At 39.7% G+C, this 20,273-nt stretch overlaps 1 protein-coding gene across 3 annotated transcripts in view; it reads right to left on the bottom strand.

Annotated features, from left to right (window-relative positions):
- Positions 1–20,273, bottom strand: part of MAST4 (microtubule associated serine/threonine kinase family member 4) — a 599,104-nt gene that overhangs the window by 401,459 nt on the left and 177,372 nt on the right. For all 3 annotated transcript variants that reach the window (XM_055086603.1, XM_055086600.1, XM_055086601.1), the window contains exon 2: positions 11,064–11,217. In XM_055086603.1, the coding sequence (XP_054942578.1) occupies positions 11,064–11,217 (154 nt within the window). The remainder of the gene's footprint in view (positions 1–11,063; positions 11,218–20,273) is intronic.

Below are 20,273 nucleotides of genomic sequence, written 5' to 3'. Positions count from 1 at the left end.
AGAACCAGAAATGAAGGCATAGCTACTTAGCGGTTGACTTGGGACAAGAATCTGGGCCTCAGATCCCCACTTCAAGCCCTTCTCATTACACCTCGAAAAATCAGTACAGGAGTTGTCGCGACGCTATCCCCACCCAGACAAGTCACTTGCTTTCCCAGCTTTAAACCCCGTTCAGTGTAACTCAGGTATTCCATTCTCCTTCGGATCTGCATCCCCCTCAATCACTGTTTTCCGGAGGACTTATGTGTGGTCCAATGTACTGATTCCAGTACATGCGCAGGTAGCACCCACATGCACCTCTGTGCAGCTGCACTGCAGTTGGATTGTATATAAGAAAATGTCACCACGAGAGCCGGCTACCTATGTCCAACTTCCTACATGGGTTCCAGTGTGGCAGGAAATGGCAGCACCCACCGTCTTCTTTGCCTTCCCCGACCTTACCTCCCCTTCCCCAATAACTCAAAGAGCGCTATAGGTGGGATTTAATAGTTGATACTAATTTCCAATTATTTAAATTCATGTTTCATATTCTTAACTGTAATACAATCAATTCAACTTTCGTGGCTTTCTCATTTATGCTGAAGAGTCACAGGGACCTAAAACCACGTCATCTCTTAAAGATGATACATATACAAAACTGAGAAGACAAGCTTGGAATCAGCATGCTTTTCAGAACCTACAAGTACACAACGCACGAAGGAGAGGAAAACCACGTCCTGCCATACCCAGGCCTCAGTCTATCCTATCAGCATTAAACAGATCTTCAGGGAAGTACTAGGAAAAAACTGGGGAGAAAAGAAGGAAAATGATTATACTCCTTAAAAAAATTTAACCCCTTGATAAAATGCTTTTAAAAAAAACCCTGAAATCAGTTTTCTATTCTAAATAAAATTTTAAGAACAAATTTTTGAGATATGGATTCAATAAACTCATTTTTTTCAATCAGGAATAACAGAAGTCCATTATTTATAGAATCACCCTAGAACACAAGAAATAAGGGGAAGAGACAGAGAGAAAGAGAAACAGAGGGAGAAAACTGGGAGAGAGAAAAACTGTTTTGGGGATCCTAATATTCATACATCTTTGGTTTGTTTCTATTAAGTTTCTTCTTTAGCCTAATCGGTATAGAGAACTTCCTTACATATTTGGACACATACAACCTTTAAAATAATGCCAGCAAAAACTTTAAATGACCACTAGACACTCTCTTCTTTGGGGTACTTGGAAGAATTTCAGTCACTGGGTTTGATCACATCCAACATACCCAGCCTAAGGTCAAGAAGGCCAACTTATTTTGCAGGTGATAATGGTTTAGCTGTATCTCAGTATGCAACTGATGTTCCTACCCTAGCAATCTTGAAATTCTGTATCACAATGATTTAAGGCCCAAGTTACTTTTTGCCTCGCAGAAGGCGCTTCAAGAAACTTAAATCAGGTCTTCCAGCAACAACATCTTCTTAATTAACACTCAGGACTAACTTTAAGTCCTTCAAATTCTATCTGGTACAGAACTGAAAACGGATTTCTGAAGAGCCGGACTCACTGATGTAGCACAGCTCCCAGAACTCTCTGGAGCTCATGCACACATCAAAGCAAACAGCCCAGTCTCTCATCTGACTCTCAGTATAAGAGCAGCACATTTGAGTCCTCATGTCTTCATTTAGACTCTTTCCTTGATTCTCCTCTCATGCCTGACATCACCTCCTGGGATGCTTTCATTGGTGCCATATGTCTGAAGGAGAGATGTGAGCTTCAAATAGGACTCTGCAGCCACGCTCTGAGCAAGGTGGCCACTTGGCAATTCCAAGCAGCAGGTGACCAGGGGCCTGGGAACCACCAAGTGATGCTCCCCCGTCAGTGCGAACAATGACTCATGAGTAAGCCATCTGCGTGGGAGATGAGCTACAGCAGAGGCCCCCCCCCGGACAGAAAGCCACTGGGAGGCAGCATCTGCCAAAGAAGCTGGCTAGCAGCTGCATGCCCCATTAAGGCGGAGTCTCAGGAGATCTTCCTACCCTGACAAGGAGATATTACAAACACAAAATACATCTACATTGCCAACAAAATACATCTACATTGCCATCTTCTAATTAGAACACCTAGATAGCAAACAAAATATCCAGACTTAAGCTGACATAGGAACAGTGAAGACAGCAAGTGGTTTTAAAGGCTACTTAAAATCATGCATCCTCACCAGAAAGAAGATGCTAGTGGATTTGCCTCTTGATCGCTTGGTGACTCAGAAAAAATAGGTAGAGACACTCTCCAGACTCATAAACCACTGTGGAGGAAGTACACAATGTTACAAGTTGTAAAACAGAACGCTAAAGCCATGTAAAAGAATTCCTGGCCCCAGTTATATGCCCTCAGCGTAGAAAATTTGTAAGTATTGAGAAATAGTAAAACAAAAAGAAACCAGATGTTTTTAAGCCAGTAAAACCCTAAGCGTGAATTATCTAGGTTCTTTTCCCTGTTGGCCAAAAGCCAAGAATCCAAACTGAGAGCATCACTGTCTTTACAACAACTGTAAAGATCTTTACCCTTTAAAAGTTTTTAAACTTGCCAGATTTCAAAATATGAACGTATCGGTCATCCTTCATGGGCTGGTTAAGTCGAACAGCCCACCCACTGCTCGGTCCACAGTCCCACCACACTTCCAAGCTCCCATGGGCTTTGGCTCTACCCCTGGAGAATCCCACGCTGGGCACCAAAACCCCCTGACTCTTACGCAGCTCAGCTCCACCCTCCCCATGGCTCTCCTGAGTGACCCTGGACCAGGTCCCTCTGCTATATTCTGTGGCACTGATGTTCCTAGTTCACAAATTTCCCTGGTGTCTTAACATTTCCCTCAAACATGTACACTGACTTCACTTTCAATTCATGATCACAGACCTTGAATGGGCTGTCAGTGCTTCCAAGAAACCCTACTACATTTATAGTCTGCCTTCCTATTCTCTAAGAACATTTCAGACTTCCCTCTCTAGTCAATTCCTATATAACCCTCCCGAACCCCACACAGATATCTCATAATGCACTGAGAAGTGAAGCCACTAAATCAATTAAACTACCTGCTTTTTTATGAAAAGAAAATTTATTAAAATCACTGATCTGGAAAGGGAATATTTTAAAATTAAACTTATTTTGAAGTGACTGTGGGTTCGCATGCAGTTGTAAGAAATAACGCAGAGTGCTCCAGGTGTCCTTTACCCAGTGTCCCTCAATGGTAACATCTTACAAAACTAGGGTGTACAATCACAACCCCGATAATGACATTGCTACAGTCAAGATATAGAACATTTCCACCATTGCAGAATCCCTCATGTTGCCCGCTCATAGCCACACCTACTTCCTTCCCATGTCCTCCTCCTTAAGTCCTGACAACCACTAATCAGTCCTCTACTTCTACAATTTTGTCATTTCAAAAATATGATATAGAAATGGAATTACACAGCATGTAACCTCTTGGCTTTTTGTTTTGTTTTGTTTTTGTTTTTTAACTCAGCCTAATTCTTTGGAGATTCACCCAGGTTGGCACACGTATCACCCGCCATATCAGTAAACAAAGGATGGTGCAGCCATCAAGCCAGCAGCCACTGCAGCTGCCTCCCAACTGTGTACCCTGAGGGAATTCAGGGTGGAGACAAGCAGGATTCTGGCCCTAGATAGGGAAGGTGCATATCAAAGGAATGATTTCAGAGTCCAGACTCTTGCATCTTCCCATACACCGAAAAGCTCTAAATTCATTAACTTGAGATGTGTGTTTTCCTTTAACTAGCAGTCATCTTTGGACGTCCCTACTTCTTGTTTTTGTGGTTGTTGTTTCCAAAAACTGTTAAATAGCCTGGCTTCTTCCTTACCTCTTCGCAGCAGTGCCTCAGAGCTATCTGACAGGCTGCCTCCCAGGTTTAAGTCCTCCGCAAGTCCACCGAATAAAACATAGTTCTCAACTTTTAGGTTGTGCCTTTTTTCTTTTTTTTCAGTAGACAATTGGTAGTTTGTTCCTTTTTATTGCTGAGTAGTATTTCATGGTACCGATGTACCTAAACTACCTGCTTTTGCATCCATTTTCTCCTCCTTCTTCCTGTTACAATGAAGGAAGTACCTCTCTCTCCCTACAAAGGCCAACCATTTGACACGTGCTCCGGATACCCTGCCAGGCGCTTCCACAGCACTTGACTTCTCTGGTTATCATCTCTTTCTTCTGAACCATCCTCAACACCTTACAAACATGCTTGCCTGGTTCCCACATTGCAATGGTCCCCTCTGACCCCTCATGCCCTTCCAGCTCACACTCGTTTTCTCTAGTCTCTTATAACTGTACAACTTCTCAAAAGAGCTATCTACACGCTCACCAACACATCAGCTACCTTGAAGTCCTTCATTACTGTTTGCTCCTAAGCCAGTTCACTCTAGCTGCCATCCACACTTCAGCACCCTCCTCCTCAAGGTTTCCAGTGACTTACACTGTTGAATCCAATGACAACTTCTTGTCCTCATCTTATTCTCTTAGATGAAGCCAATCCTTTCCTTCTCAAAATATGACTCTTGCTTCTGTTACTGCACAGTCCCCGTGGACATTCTGATTTAACATGCCCCACAGGCATTTCAGACCTAATGTACTGAAAACGAATCACACCCAATTTCTTTATTAAAACCTATTTCTCAGTCTTCCCTGATTTTGTAAATGCCATGTTTCCCTGGCCTCTTGTGTAGCTGGACTCAAAGGCCACAGTCCAGCAGGGACCATACTTCCTAGCACTCCCCCAACGGTAGCAGCAGCCTTGAATTTGGCTCTGACCATGTGAGAGGATCTTGCCAAACAAATGAGAATGGAAATAAAGTGTGTCTCTTCCAGGATGGGACTTTTAGGAAGTCAGAAAAGGTTTTCTTCTCTTTCCACTTCTACCAGCTGGAAGCAGAGTGTGGAGGCCATAAAGCAGAGCCAGAGCAGGAAGTGGAAGGAATGTGGGTCCCTAACTCACCAGGAGGGAGAGAGCTGCCTGATAACCCAAAACACTTACATGAGCTCGAAATATGTGACAACTGTGTTAAGCCGCAGAAATTTTTTGGTTTGCTTGCTCTAGCACGTGGTATTACCCTAATACACACCATTTTTACATAGGCATTCTTTTGATGGTATTACAAACATGAAGAAATCCAGAGCATATACGAGAGTATTCAGGTGCAATATTTACTGAATACCAAGGCTACCTAGAACATAGTTATGTTTCACGTAAATTTGCTTTAATCTAAATTCTGTCAGACTTACCCACTAAGCTAAGGAGGCCTTTAGGATGAGAAACCCATTAAACTCTACACAGCACTTAAACAGAATAGCCTTCAAGTTAATTTTAAAGAAAAGAATGTTTTCTGGCTTTGTGTGGTTGTTTTTCCTTTCCCTCTTAAAGTAAAATTCATTCTGAAATGTGTTTTTTTGAATTTTCAGATGTTATCCCCAACAAGTAGGAAAAAACTCTCAAGTTTTTCCCCCAGATAGAATACAATGATGCTAACAGTTTTAGAAGTTCTAATTTATACTGTCTACAAAGTTGATTTCCTATTATTGTGCGCAAGTGACACACATACAAAGATTCCTCTTTGTTTTACATTCCAAACAACCCAAATATGTTTTGTAAAACACAATTCTCCGCATAAGAAAAAGAAGTCTTCCTTCATTTTCTTCGTGTTAGGACTGCAACACACAAACATCACAGCTGTGGAATGCAGCAGGATTAGGATTCAGGGCAATCTTTTTTGTTTTTTTAACATCTTTATTGGAGTATAATTGCTTTACAATGGTGTGTTAGTTTCTGCTTTATAACAAAGTCAATCAGCTATACATATACATATATTCACATATACATATACATATACATCTATCCCCATATCTCCTAGGGCAATCATTTGCATATCAAGAAGCCACGAGTCAAGATCCTGAGGTTCTGCCCTTCATTCTGCAGCTTCCTTGCTGTGAACTGTCAGGCACATTACCACTTAGTCATGCCCAGATTTAAGAATCCGTATGATTTGAATAATGCTTCTATTACTCATCAGGGGGCTCCAAAGCTCAGTCAATGTTTACACGATGCTTCTGGGTGCCTATTTAGCAAACTGCGGGCCATGAAGATATAAAACATCATCAGCTTCAAAAAAGAAAAAAAAAATCCAGGCAGGGACAGGCATGGTGAACACCAGGTCTGTTGTTTAAATGCCAGCCCTGAGTAAAAGGTACTGCTTGTTTTTTCCTCTGATCTAATACTCTTAGTCATTCAAAATTTTAGTTGAGGAAGAAAATGTCAAAAGTTCCATCAAGGGTTTCTGCATGGTAGAATTATGGGCTTATGGCTTTTTCCTTTACGGTGCTCTGTATTTTCTAAACTGTCCACATTGAACACATATTACTTTCTTAATTGAAAAATTGGTAAATGTAAATATTTTAACTCTATAAGACTGTTTTTTAAAGAGAGACAAAAGCTAACTATGTCAGACTGAATTATTGGTGCCAATTCTTCGCTTCCCCCCAGGAATGTTATAGATCTGCGTCTTTGCCAAGGTATCATGGTGGGTGGAGCATGCCTCTGCCCGTTGATGCTGGGCTTGGCCATGTGACTTGCTTTGGCCAATGGAAAGTTAGCAGACATGGTGCCAGCAGAGGCTTGAAACCCGCCTGTGCAGGTGGACGTGCACGCGCTTGCTCCTGTCTCTTACCAGGAGAACATAATACCTTGGGTAGCTTCTGGCTCAAGGAAGAAGAGAGACACGTGGAGCAGATCTAGACCCAGACTACATCCTAGAACCAATCACAGCAGAGCCCAGGCTAAATAACCCAAAACCCAGGTGACCTGCAGCCACAGGAGAAAGAAGGGAATATGTATTGTTGTCTGATAGTGAAACTTTGTGGTTATGTAGCATTATTGTTGTCAACTGGCACACCACCTAATACCACAAAAAAACTCAGTGGCAAAAGTAACTCATGGATTGAATTGCAGGGTATAAAAAGGGCCATGTAGCAATCTTCACTTGCCCAATAATAAAGGGGACCAAGTCAACCATAATCTCAGTTTGAGAAAACTCTTTAGTAGACAGGAATTGTTTTCCTTCCTCTCATTAAATATATAATTATTTAATTACAATTATATTAAGTCCTATGAAAAGATAAGCCCATTCAACAATGAGATTTCACATTAAAAATATATTGTGAGTTTTTCAATGTTAAAATGTATTTTTTCACAACATGATTTAATGTTTATAATTGTTTTCCACTTTATGTGTATGACATATTATGTTTCACCAGTATTCTTTTGCCAGATATCTAGATTTTAGATAATATGCGATTTTAATTACTATAAGTGGTGCTGCTCTAAACATAACTAAAGTTAATTCTCTACACATATTCACGACTACTTCCTTGTGATGAAATCTGAGGAACAGAATGGCTGGATTAAGGAATATGTAAATTTTAAAGTTTTTAATACGTCTTAATTGTCTAGTTTTAATTTACTTTTGTAATTAATGGACCAGGATCCATACAGATTGAGTCAGCCCCAGATATTAACTGAGCACAAATTTTCCAATTAATTGAAAAAAAAAATTACTCCAACTAATCCCGCTGGAATATATTGAAAACCTATTGGGTACCAGCTGTGCTAGGCACAGTGTAGTGGCCACAAGTACAGACTGTGGAGCCACAACACCTGGGTTCAAATCTTGGCTCTGCTGTTTCTGAGCATCGTGATCTTGTGCAATTTACTCAACCTGTCTGTGCCTCAGTGTTCTCATCTGTAAAATGGGTATAAGAGTGCCTCCCTCATAAGTGCACAGAGATGTTGTAAGGATTAAATAAGTCAATAAATGTAATTCCCTAAAAGCTGTGCCTGCCACATAGTAAAGTCTTCGTGTCAGCTGTCATGTCATTAGGGATGAATAGATGAAAAGGTCACAGACCTTCCTCTCAAAGACCTAAGAGTTTAGTGAAACTTATAAAGGCTAATTGGGTGGCAAAATTTTCAAAATATAAATTAAGCCTTCACATAGTCTTTGTTTCAAAGAAAACAGGAGAAAACTGCTAAAGGAAAACAAACCTTGGAATAAAACAAAGTTAAACCATAGGAAGGCAGCTGGTCTTTAAGTTACAGAAACTATCAGGCACAAACTTATGATGTCAAAACCAGTTTGACATAAGTTTAGCAACAAGGTCTATTCCAAGGGAAGATCATATGTGATTATTTACAGTTGCCTAGAACTACTGGAAACCATGTTTCTTAATGATCAGAAATGATGCTTTCTTCTCTCTGCTCTAATACCTGATACTAGCACAGTGCCTGACACAAAGCAGAAACTCAATTGATAAGGGTTTCAAATTGATATTCACAAGACCAAGTTACCCATAAACTGCAAAAATCCTAAATTCAATTTGTTATGCAGACAATTCTAATAGCCACCACTATTGGGCCAACTGCTTTGTATGTGTTACTTCATTGAATCCTCAGCTATGTAGAAGACCAACTAAGAATGTTTTCTTCATATTCCAAAATCACTTTCAAGCTACTGTTTTTTAAAACAGGCTGATGTTCAAGAGATCTTTTTTAAAAGCTCTCCTAAGGACTATTAAACATTTTTGAAAATTATCTGACCAAAAATTAATTACCGAAAATAATTTTATATCAAGCTAAATTGCAAAAGTTTAGCTAGAATTGCTAGAGCTGTTGAGATTTTGAAATGGGAATCAAGTTCAGCTTTTTTTGGTTTTTTTTTTTTTTAAAGGTAAAGGCCAAATTTCATGTTTCTGGTCATATACCTGCATCAAGAGCTATACTTTTGCATTATTTTAAAGTAAACTGATTTAGCAAAAATTGGAGCAACCATTACTCACCCCCTCCTACTGGTCAAAAATAGTTTAACCAAAGTAAGTAAATTCCCTAAGTGAAATTAGTAAGTTAGGGGTGAGCCTTTTAACCGTTAAGATTTAATCTCCCCTGCTAAAAAACTAAGGGTTAGACTAAATCTTTAGGATCTCCTACTTAAAAAAGCAAATATTCTGCATTTATAGAAATGAAAGCAAAGAAAAATGTCCTAAAAAGCATTAAAAGAACATCAGTAAAACTCAAGTGTGAACATTTGCCCTAATTTTAATGAAGTGCAGCAATTTTTTAATGAATTTTTTCCCCTTGGCCTGAAGTCAGCTTCACCCTATACCTCAGCAGTGTGCCACAGTGGGTCACATGTTCTAGACTCTGCTGATCATGGTACAGAAGCATTTCTGCTCCCAGAAATTTCATCTCCAAAAAGTCAAAATCCATAATTCTCCAAAAAACTGAAGAATTCAACTTGTTTTCCAGGTCATTTATGAACTGGCAGACAAGACTGTCATACGTAGAGAAAACTTTATTGTTAAAAGACAATAAAGTTTCTTTAAAATATTTATATATAGAGGAAAAAGCTCTCAGAATGAAAAATAGAAATCTAACCTTTAGTGATTTAAAATTAAGTATAATAACATGAAAATTTATATGGGAAATTATTTTTTTTTTAAAACATGCTTTAAGTTATTTTAATTTGGCTATCTTTCAAGCCAATAAAAGTTATTTGTAGATTTTCTGGATTTTAATTTTTTAATTAATTACATTGTAACAACACAATTTTAAAATGGGTGAAAAGGGCTTCCCTGGTGGCACAGTGGTTGAGAATCTGCCTGCCAATGCAGGGGACACGGGTTCGAGCCCTGGTCTGGGAAGATCCCACATGCCGCAGAGCAACTGGGCCCGTGAGCCACAATTACTGAGCCTGCGCGTCTGGAGCCTGTGCTCCGCAACAAGAGAGGCCACGATAGTGAGAGGCCCGTGCACCGCGATGAAGAGTGGCCCCCGCTTGCCACAACTAGAGAAAGCCCTCGCACAGAAATGAAGACCCAACACAGCCATAAAAATAAAATTAATTAATTAATTAAAAAAAAACATTGATTCTAAAAAAAAAAAAAAAAACGGGTGAAAGGAAAAAATGGGTGAAAAATTTAAATAAGCACTTCACAAAAGGAGAAATATGAATGTCCAATGAGCACATGAAAAGATGTTTGACATCATTTAGTCATCAAGAAAATACAAATTAAAACCAGAAAGTGATACGACTACTAACCCATTTAAATGGCTAGAATTTAAAAAAAACTGGCAATACCACAGATGGGCAAGGATGCAGAGCAATTAGTTCACTCACCTGTTGCTGGTGGGAATGTAAAATGGTACCATTTTGGAAACAGTTTGGCGGTTTCTTATGAGGTTCAACATACACTACTGATACACCTAACAACATAGATGCATCTTAAAAACATACTGAGCGAAAGAAGCCAGACACAAAAAAGCATGCAATGTATGATTCCATTAGTATAAAATTCTTAAGAGAAATCTAATCTATAGTGACGAAAAGCAGCTCTGGGTTGCCTGGGCCCAAAGAAGGGGCAAGGGAACATATTATATCCTGACTTTGGTGGTAATTACACTGGTGTGTAAATTCGCTAAAACCCATCCACAGGTACACTTAGAATGGATACATTTTATTTTATGTAAATTATACTTCAGTAAAGTTTACTAATATAATCCTCAATTTAATGGCTCTCTGAATTGGATTAGGTTGTACCAAATGGTCTGTGGAGGGGCAGGTACATTCTAAGGGGCTGATTTTCACACAGGGAACTCCACTGTCACCGGGGACACGCTACAGTTGTCCCCACCTATCCACAGGGATTGGGTTCAGGACTCTCACAGATGTTCAAGTCCCTTATATAAAATGGCACTGTATGTGTTTATCAACTATGCATATACTCCCGGATACTTTATGTCATCTTTAGATTACTCATAATACCTAATACAATGTAAATGCTGTGTAGATAGTTGCCAGCAGATGGCAAATTCAAGTTTTGCTTTAGGGAACTTTCTGGAATTTTTTTTTTTTTTTAATATTTTCCATCTGTAGTTGGTTGACTCTGTGGATGTGGAACCGTGGATACAGAGGGCCAACTGTACTGTATAAATGTAACCCCCTCTCTTAAACGAGTCACCCATGCAACTCACCAGTCAGAGCACCCCCCAGGCTTCCTCGCCGCAGCTGTCTTCCATCCTCACTCAGCTGTCTTTTAAACTTCAGCGACTTTCCAGGGCCAGAAGCCACGTCTGGGTTGCTGCATTTCCGAAATGGCATGGGCGGAGGGGATAGTATGTGGTCAAGCTGCAGAGAGAAGGACAGCGGCATCACTTCCTGGGGATGCTCTCAACCAGAACGAAAGACACTGCACCCCTCCCCACCAGGCATACTTTCCTCCCTCTTTTCCTTCTCTAAATCCGTCTCTCCTAACACTGTTTTGAATTTGGCTGGTTTAGAGACTTCAGGGTTCCACTGTTGAGTCTTCCATCTGAAAGAGTATCTGGCTTGTTGCAAAACCTCCATTGCAGTGTTTTGCAAGCGAATTAGTGGGTCATGGCATATTAGTGGGTCATGAAATCAAGTTTAGTAGATGGTGACCAGCAGAACAGAAATGATCAGAGTCCAATGAAGGAAGGAAAAGAATCATTTCATGAAATGGTTAAGTTATACATGTATGTGTGTGTATCCAGAGTCATTGTGTAAAAGATACCTTTCTGTGGGCCATGATCCTCCTAAAAAAATGAAGAATATCACTCTATAGATTCTACAGAGAATCCATAGATCACTTTAGTTGTTCACAAAAGAAAATTCACAAGACTGTGGTGCTCACAAATATACGTAGGGAAGGGTACTTTCTAAGCACCACGGCCCTTAATGGAAATCAATACGTCCTGATATCACTTCATAGCTTTTTAAAAGAAAACCTGTCACAAGAGTCATAGAAACCAAAGTCACTTCAAAAGACAGCTTTCTACAAAAGAATCCCTTGTGTCACAACACTTATTTCAAGATCTGTCCTGCTTTCAGAAGAAAACCTCTCATACCTGAATAGGGCCCTATGTTTTAAAATGTTCTCCTTCAAGTAAGTATATATGCATGTGTATGTGTCTAGATAGTTACTAAAGACAAAAATATTAATGTGCACATGCATATACCCAGATAGTTATTAAGAACAAAAATGAAGTACAAAAAATCTTCACGGATATTCCAACTGCCACAGAAAAGAGCCAACTTCGTAGAAATTTAAAAACAAACAAGAGTTGGGTAACACTGCTCAAAGCCAGGCATTTTTAGGAATGCTTCACTGAGATTTGTTTTGTTTTCCTGGGTAGAGAGAAGGTCATCTGCTTATACCTGTCAGAATTTTTTCAGATTAAGACTCTCATGGGTGTATTTACAGGAAAAAGAAATTCAGGGATGAAGTCATCTATGTGTCTGTCTATGCCATGCAGTATATTCAAAACCATGGCACAAAAAGAAATTTGACCTTGCCTATGAGTAACTCCTCTCAAGCCAGTTGAAATGAAATAGACTATGCTCACTCAGCTGTTACATGATGTCAACTCTCCCCCAAGCTCAGCTGTATTCATTAGTAACACAGAACAGCTGGATTTCAAGCACTTGTCAATCAGTACCATCTGAAATTCATTGCCAGTCAGTATTTTACTGTATTTCATTGCCACTTAGTAGTTTAGTGAGAGGTCCTCAAGAAACTAGAGGTGCATCCACTCCAGGATCTGCCCTGATCAGCAGGGGAAAGGAATTGCAGATTGTACTTTTGGAAGTATTTGTTAGGGCTGCTGTTCATTACATCAGTGTCCTACTTAGAACGGCCTCCAAGAGCGAATTTCTGTCTAGTGTTAGACACTTTGCCATTAAACCTTACCGACAATGAAATGTAGCAAGGGCACCCTGGACAGTAACACATCAGCTACTAGAAAACGCAGAACCCAGCCAGGGGTCCAAATGCAGTCAGTCCATTACACAGCGCAGAGGTTAATTTGGCCTCCTTCTTAGCTCTATTTTATGCCCTTACCCCAGTTTTTTTTTCTTTTTTTCTGCCAATATTTTGGGGAAATTTTAAGGAAATTTGAAACAACAGAAAAGTTGTAAGATTAGTACAATAAAAACCATATTCCCCTGACCAGTGGTGAATTGTTAACTTCTACCCATGGCTTTTGCCCCTTCTCCCTCTCTCTCTCCCCCTTTCTCTTTGCCCTACCATCCCTATACTGAGAGTTAGTTGCAGACATTGTGGATTTTTACCCCTCAATACTTTGGCCCGCCTCTTCAAATAACAAGGACACTGTCTTAAATTCTCCTGCCCTGTATTAAATGTATTCTTCTAAGATGTCTCAAATCTTTTGTTATCAAGGGAAGTATAAATACTAGGGAAAAAATAAAATATGTAGACTTAATATTAAAAATTTGCTTTTACAGTGAAAGAAAAACATGCAGCCACAAGGTGGCAATGTGTCATAGACATTCAACAAAATGCTCCATAATCACTACTACTCGCATAAATGCACCAAGAACCCCTCAGAATAACCAAGTGAGTTAGGGTCCATTTCAGTTAGTCATTTTCTCTTAATTACTAGTGGCAGCTGCATTAAATACAAATATTTATTGTTTAAGGTTCATCGACTTCTTCTACTTATTTTTCACCTGAAGTTAAACTTTTCAGCTTGTGGAATTATAATTCATTTCTCTGGGGAAGTTTGTTATATTGCCAGGGGCTGAAAAAAATAAGCAGAGGAAAGAAGATCATTCCTAAGGAGGAATTATGTGATCTCCTTACATATTTCCAACAAAGCCAAAAAAGACATGAAACAAGTGTAGAAGAAAGAGAAGGAAATCAAGGAGAAAGTGTAGGCAAATAAAAAAGAAAATCCATTTCATCACGTATAGAGTCATAAGCTATTAGTCCATAAGCCAGAGCTGTTTTTTTTTTTTTCAGAGTTTTTTAATCAGAATCACAACCCCAAGAGAGGAGTATTGTTTTAAATCTGGCAAAATCGAGGCAGTGAACAGTGAGGGCTGCAAACGTTCCCAACACAATATAAGCAGAAAAACCCATAAGCATTGTGCCATGTTCCAGGATCCCATTTTCTTCCTCACATCAAATTCACACTCTCAACAGCGCTCTCTCTAAATATATCATTTTTCCAAATTTGCTGTGTTGTCAGTCGCTCTACTTTTCTTTCTACAGTTAGTCAGAGCTTCTCAAAATGGTCCACTACAGCCTTGCAATTTATTTTTCATTTTTTGTCCTGATTCAAACACTCATGATCCCGTTAAAAACATTTCATCAGACCCTGGAGCTTAAGGCAGACAGTCAACATATCACTTTGGACACTGCCCTCTGAATGATTTCAGTTTAATGTTTTCCAACCTTTCCAAACTTCCAAAGTCTCCACACTACAAGGAATTCAACTAAAGACAGAGGTTGTCTTTACAACTTTCACTCATGTACAAGGGCATCTAAGCTTGCATTTGTCATACTTGCTCTAAACACTTCTAATTTCCCTCACCAAGCAGTCAGTGGACTCCTGGAGAGCCAGACCCTAGTCCCTTGTCACCTACTCACCTAGCATGCTGCTAGCCACAAAGTATCCTGGACTGAAACACATTTTCTGTACTTCATTCGCTGATGACAAGCATTGATTCGTGGTAGACTAGCTTTCCTCAAAACTACCTACCTTTAGTTTTCTTAACCGCTTTTAGTTCCAATAGCCACAAAACAGTTTGAAAAGGTGCATTTGCATATTACTGAATTTGGAAGTCAGACAGACAGGGACCAAACTTACCTCTTACAGGTAAGCAACCTCTCTTGCTAGCAGTTGTTTTTTGTTTTTTTTAAATTAAAGTATAGTTGATTTACAATGTTTCAGGTATAACAAAGTGATTCAGTTAAACGCGCACACACACACACACACACACACACACACATACATATATACACACACGTATATATACACACACTCTTTATCCGATTCTGTCCCATTATGTTATTACAAGATATTGAATATAGTTCCCTGTGCTATACAGTATGTCCTTGTTGTTTACCTATTTTATATATAGTAGTGTGTATTTGTTAATCCCAAATTCCTAATTTATCCCTCCTACCTCCTTTCCCCTTTGGTAAGTTTGTTTTCTATGTCAGTGAATCTGTTTCTGTTTTGTAAGTAACTTCATTTGTATCATTTTTTTAGATTCCATATATAAGTGATATCATATGATAATTGCCTTTATCTGACTTACTTCACGTAGTATGATAATCTCTAGGTCCATCCATGTTGCAGCAAATGGCATTATTTCATTCTTTTTTATGGCTCAGTAACACTATTCCATTGTATATATACCACACATTCTTTATCCATTCATCCGTCAATGGACACTTAGGTTGCTTCCATGTCTTGGCTATAGTAAACAGTGCTGCTGTGGACACTGGGGTGCGTGTATCTTTTCAAATTAGAGTTTTTGTCTTTTCCGTATATATGCCCAGGAGTGGGAATGCTGGATCATGATAACTCTATTTCTGTTTTTTTAAGGAAGCTCCATACTGGTCCCTATAGTGGCTACACTGACTTACATCCCCACCGACAGTGTAGGAGGGTTCCCTTTCCTCCACACCCCCTACAGCATTTATTATTTATAGACATTTTGATGATGGCCATTCTGACTGGTATGAGATGATACCTCATTGTAGTTTTGATTTGCATTTCAGTAATAATTTTGCTAGCAGATTATCACAGGAAACATGTAAGCATCCTAGAGAACAAACGGCATACACAACTACTGTAAGTCTGATCCAGACTTGGGGAAAAGTTTCCAAAATTACCAGTCCTACAGAAATGTTAATCACCAGAAATCTATATCTATCTTCTATATTGATCATCTCCAACCATTGTTTGCTGTTTTACAACTATCAGGATGTATAAAACAGAAGAGTCCACCACAATTACACTGTGGCTTCTGCCATCAGTGAATATGAATTAAAGCCAAATCATTTACAAGACTGGGTCTTATTTTGTTTAGCGTCTCTGCCATCACCACCACAACCACTACCACTGTCTCCAAACATGCACCATGTGTTTCTTCTATGGCTATATCCCACAGTTTCATCCATCTTTCTAAAAAGGCATATCATAACTTTCGATGAACACTGAACTTGCAGCCTTCTTAACTGACAGTTTTCTCCAGCCTTATCTCCAGACGCTTTCCTGGCCAAGCACACAAGTTCTCTTATTTACATGTTCACATAACCATTGTTATTTGGAAACTAAAGGGATTTTTCCAACTTCAGTAAATGGCAACTCCTTTTGTCTAGCTTCTCAAGTCACAAACCTTACACTTATTCTAAACTTGTCTTTCTTATTCTATAGCTGATCAGAAAATCCCCTAACTCAACCTCTAAAATATATCCAGAACCCAATCACTTCACCACTTTTACTGCTACCACTCCTGTCTCTGCCTTCCGGATCTCTCTTGAAATAGCCTCCCAATAGATCTCTTTGCTTGCGTCCTACTCTCAGCACAGCAGCCAGTGACCCTTCTAAAACATAAGCCAGATGCTCCAGATCCTCTGCTTGGAGTCCTCCCATGACTTCCCCTTCACCCTGAACAAAATCCGAAGTCTTGACAATGCCCTACAAAGTCCTACCACCTCTAACCCCATCTCTCTGAACCCAGCTCCTACTACGCCACTCACTCCACTTCCATCTGTTGCTGGACCTCAAAAGCCCCAGGCATCTCCCCACCCAGGACCTTTACACTGATTACTTCCTCTACCCGGGATACACTCCAGATATTAGCTACCATGTTTCACCCCATCCTAAAGGTCTCTAATAAAAGCTTACTCTTTCAGGGGGGGCTTTCTCTAATGGCCCTACGTAAAAGTGTTACTGAATACAAGTTTGTGTGCCCCATGTACAGTGAAGTCAAATAAAATAAACAAACATTGGCGTTTGGAGCAGAGAAAGGTTTATTGCACGGCCAAGCAAGGAAAATGGGTGGCTCGTGCTCAAAAAACCCAATCTCCCTGAAGGGTTTCAGCAAAGCATTTTTAAAGGCAAAGTGAGGGAGGGGTATCCCAGGGTTTGTCATCAGCCCATGACTGGTTGATGGTAATCAATCCTTAGGTGCCAGAAGGTCTGGGGGCTACGAGCTCATGATCATCAAGCAGTTAATTTCTTCCATTTGGTGGTGGTTTTAGCAACTGAAAAACTCAGGAAATATACATCAGGTACTATCATCTAGGTACTTCAGAGAGGAGCTAAAGCAGAGGATATGGGGGAGAATTCTGTCCTGGGAAGGTCCCATAGGGTCCTGCTTGGTTACAAAGGGTAGGCCCATCACTTTTTTCCCTTTTCAATTTTTCTCCTTAGCATCTATCACTACAAACATGTTAGACCTTTTATATTTGTTTATTGTCCTTCTTCTCCCACTAGAATGTAAGTTACATGAAATTACATACTACTCTGTTTTGTCCACCATTTGTCCACTGCTCTACTTAAAAGGCACCTTATAAATATTTGTTGAGAGAACAAATTGCAAATCTCTGGTATTTAGATTAAACAAAAAATAGAAAAACATATGCAATAAAGGACTTTGATTACTGGAAAGAAACAGAATCAGCTTATAATATTAAATGTTACTCAAGGTAAAAATGCTAAAGGGAGTCTAGCATTTTGACAACGTTGAACACTTCATATATGAAAAAGACCCTTAGCTTAGGGCAAATGGCATCTTTTCAAAGAATCTTTTCTATATACAAACTAATATGCTAATTTTTGAACACTGCTACCTCTGAAAGTGATTCCTAAATAATGAATTATTCGACCTTTAAAATCTATCCTAACTCGCATAATCACTGTGTCTATCAGCTCCTCCTTTCAGTAATTCCTTATTCTTTCCAAGGTGTGGCACGTGCATTTTAAAGACCCATCCAGAATGCATGTGCCCTAAGGCCAAAGTTCATTAGTTCAGAGGGATCACCGCATACATAATAGGGTGACAGTAAAGTCTTTTTTATGCTAAAAAAGAGAGAGAAAGAGATTGACTAGTAACATAGGGTTATGAAGACACTGTTCACTATTCTGTTTCTTGATTTCAAATATTCTAAGAAACCGAAGATATGAAAATAAATGAATAATTGTAATGCTGCATAGACTATGCTTGTAATCTTAATTAATTGCTCTATTGCCTCCATCCAGAAAGGAATCAAATTGGCAACCTGAAATGAGTTTATTGCAAAATTGGATTTTATTTACATTTAAACCAAGTCCTATAAACAACATTTTGAAATTTGATAGGGTTCTATAGTTAAGACAGTCATTATTGTTTTCATACTAATTCCTCAGTGGCCAGGAATACCAACATTTCCTATCCTAATTAGGACATTTAACTCTTTCTATGCCTGTTTCCTCATCTGCAAAATGTCAGTAAGAATACTACCTATCTCTTGAGGTGGCTGTGAAGTTTAAAAGAATTCATATATGCGCTTAAAATAATACATAGAATGCAGTATGTGTGTAATAAATATTAGCTGTGGTGGCAATTAACATCCCCATGTAGAAGTTACTTCATTCGGAAACATCTCTGTATGCGTACTTCATCATAAACGGTTTGCAAGGAAATTAAACTGATTATAGTTTTACTGAGTTGTCTTTTTTTTTTCTTTATGGCTCAAATGAGAACTTGGTTTGAATGAACTGCTTTAAAATTATTTCAGGCCAAAACAAGAAATAACTAAAACATAAAAATAAATAAATAAATAAAATTATTTCAGGCTGTAATTCTTGTGCTGTGCTCTAGAGCACAGACTCCTGGGTCTTGATCATGGGGTTCTCAGCATGGATGAGGTGAGAAGCCTACTCCCAATTTGAATTCTCAGGCACAGAATCCCATTGTCATGTTACTGAACTCCTCTCTGAAGTACGGGCCTCAGAGGCGGTGAGGACGCAGAGGGAGGCTGGATGAAAAGGGCTTGACACAGGGCTTGGCACATACAAGCACTAAGTAATACTGTTGATGGTAACTGTCATCACAGCTCAAGTCTCCCCTTGCCTTAGCCTGTTGACTCGTAAAGCACATGGCTCTTTATTTGCCTGGACCTTCCCAGTGGTACCTCTCCAGCATTCTTCTCTCTACGGTGACTCAAAGAATAGAGAGAAGAGAAAATATTTAACATTCTCACCACTGCCTGAAGAATATACAACCTCCCTTCCCCCAGCGTCCTAAAATCTTACTATAGATCGAGTCAGACACTGAGAGAGCTACAGTCTTGGACCACATTTTACTGGGGCCCATTTAACTGAATTTGCTGACATTCATATTGGCCTATGCCACCCAGAATGCATGTTTCCATTTAATGATATTGCAAGAAGCAGCCCTCTATAAGTCCTGCCACTCTGTTCTATAAACATAAGGGCCTATATTGAACAGTATCCTCCTTGTCAAGACTCATCTCTATACAATTATTAAGCAGCTGGGAACCAGGTATTCCTCTGGGCACAACAGTGGACAGAACAGACAAAAATCCGTGTCCACTAGAGCTTCATTCCAGCTGGAGAGACAGAACCTTGGAGAAAATGCTGTCAGTTCTCTGCACTAGAAACAGCTCTGCTTCTGCTGGGTTCTGGTCTTATTTTATCCTGGGAAGCCCATGAACCATATAACTAATCATGTTCCTCTAATTCAGCCACTTGAAATCATAGGACAAAGCTTGCAGTCCATCACCAGCAAGTGTGGCCTGTCCAGTCTCCATCAAGACTTCATGGATCTGGTTGTAACCTGCAGCAACCTCACTGGATTTCACCTTACCCTCTGCTAGACTGAATGTTTGTGTCCCCACCGCAAATTTATATGTTGACCCTTAACCCCCCAAAATGATGGTATTTGGAGGTAAGACCTCTGGGAGGTGATTAGGTCGTGAGGGCAGAGCCATCATGAATGGGAAATCCCATAGAGCTCCTTTGCCCCTTCCACCACGTGAGAACATAGCTAGAAAAGAAATCTGGCTACGAACCAGGAAACAGGCTCTCACCAGACACTGTATCTGCCAACAGCTTGATCTTGGACTTCCCAGCCTCCAGAACTATGAGAGGTAAACTGTGCTTATAAGGCACCCACTCTACGGTGTTTTGTTATAGTTGTCTCAAGTAGTGGTAATCTTGTTGCCTGGGGGACGTTTGGCAATGTCTGGAACCATTTTTGGTTTGTCCAACATAAAGGGGGCAGGGCATGTGCTGGGATCTACTGGCTAGAGACCAAGGGTGCTACTAAACATTCTGCAAAGCCCAGGACAGCCCCCAGCAGCAAAGAATTATCCAGCATACAACATCCATAATGTCCCTCTT

The sequence above is a fragment of the Physeter macrocephalus genome, chromosome 8, assembly GCF_002837175.3.
Source record: "Physeter macrocephalus isolate SW-GA chromosome 8, ASM283717v5, whole genome shotgun sequence".
Taxonomy (NCBI): Eukaryota; Metazoa; Chordata; class Mammalia; order Artiodactyla; family Physeteridae; genus Physeter; species Physeter macrocephalus.
The sequence above is the reverse complement of the archived record's forward strand: the minus strand, read 5'-3'. Positions and strand labels throughout refer to the sequence as shown.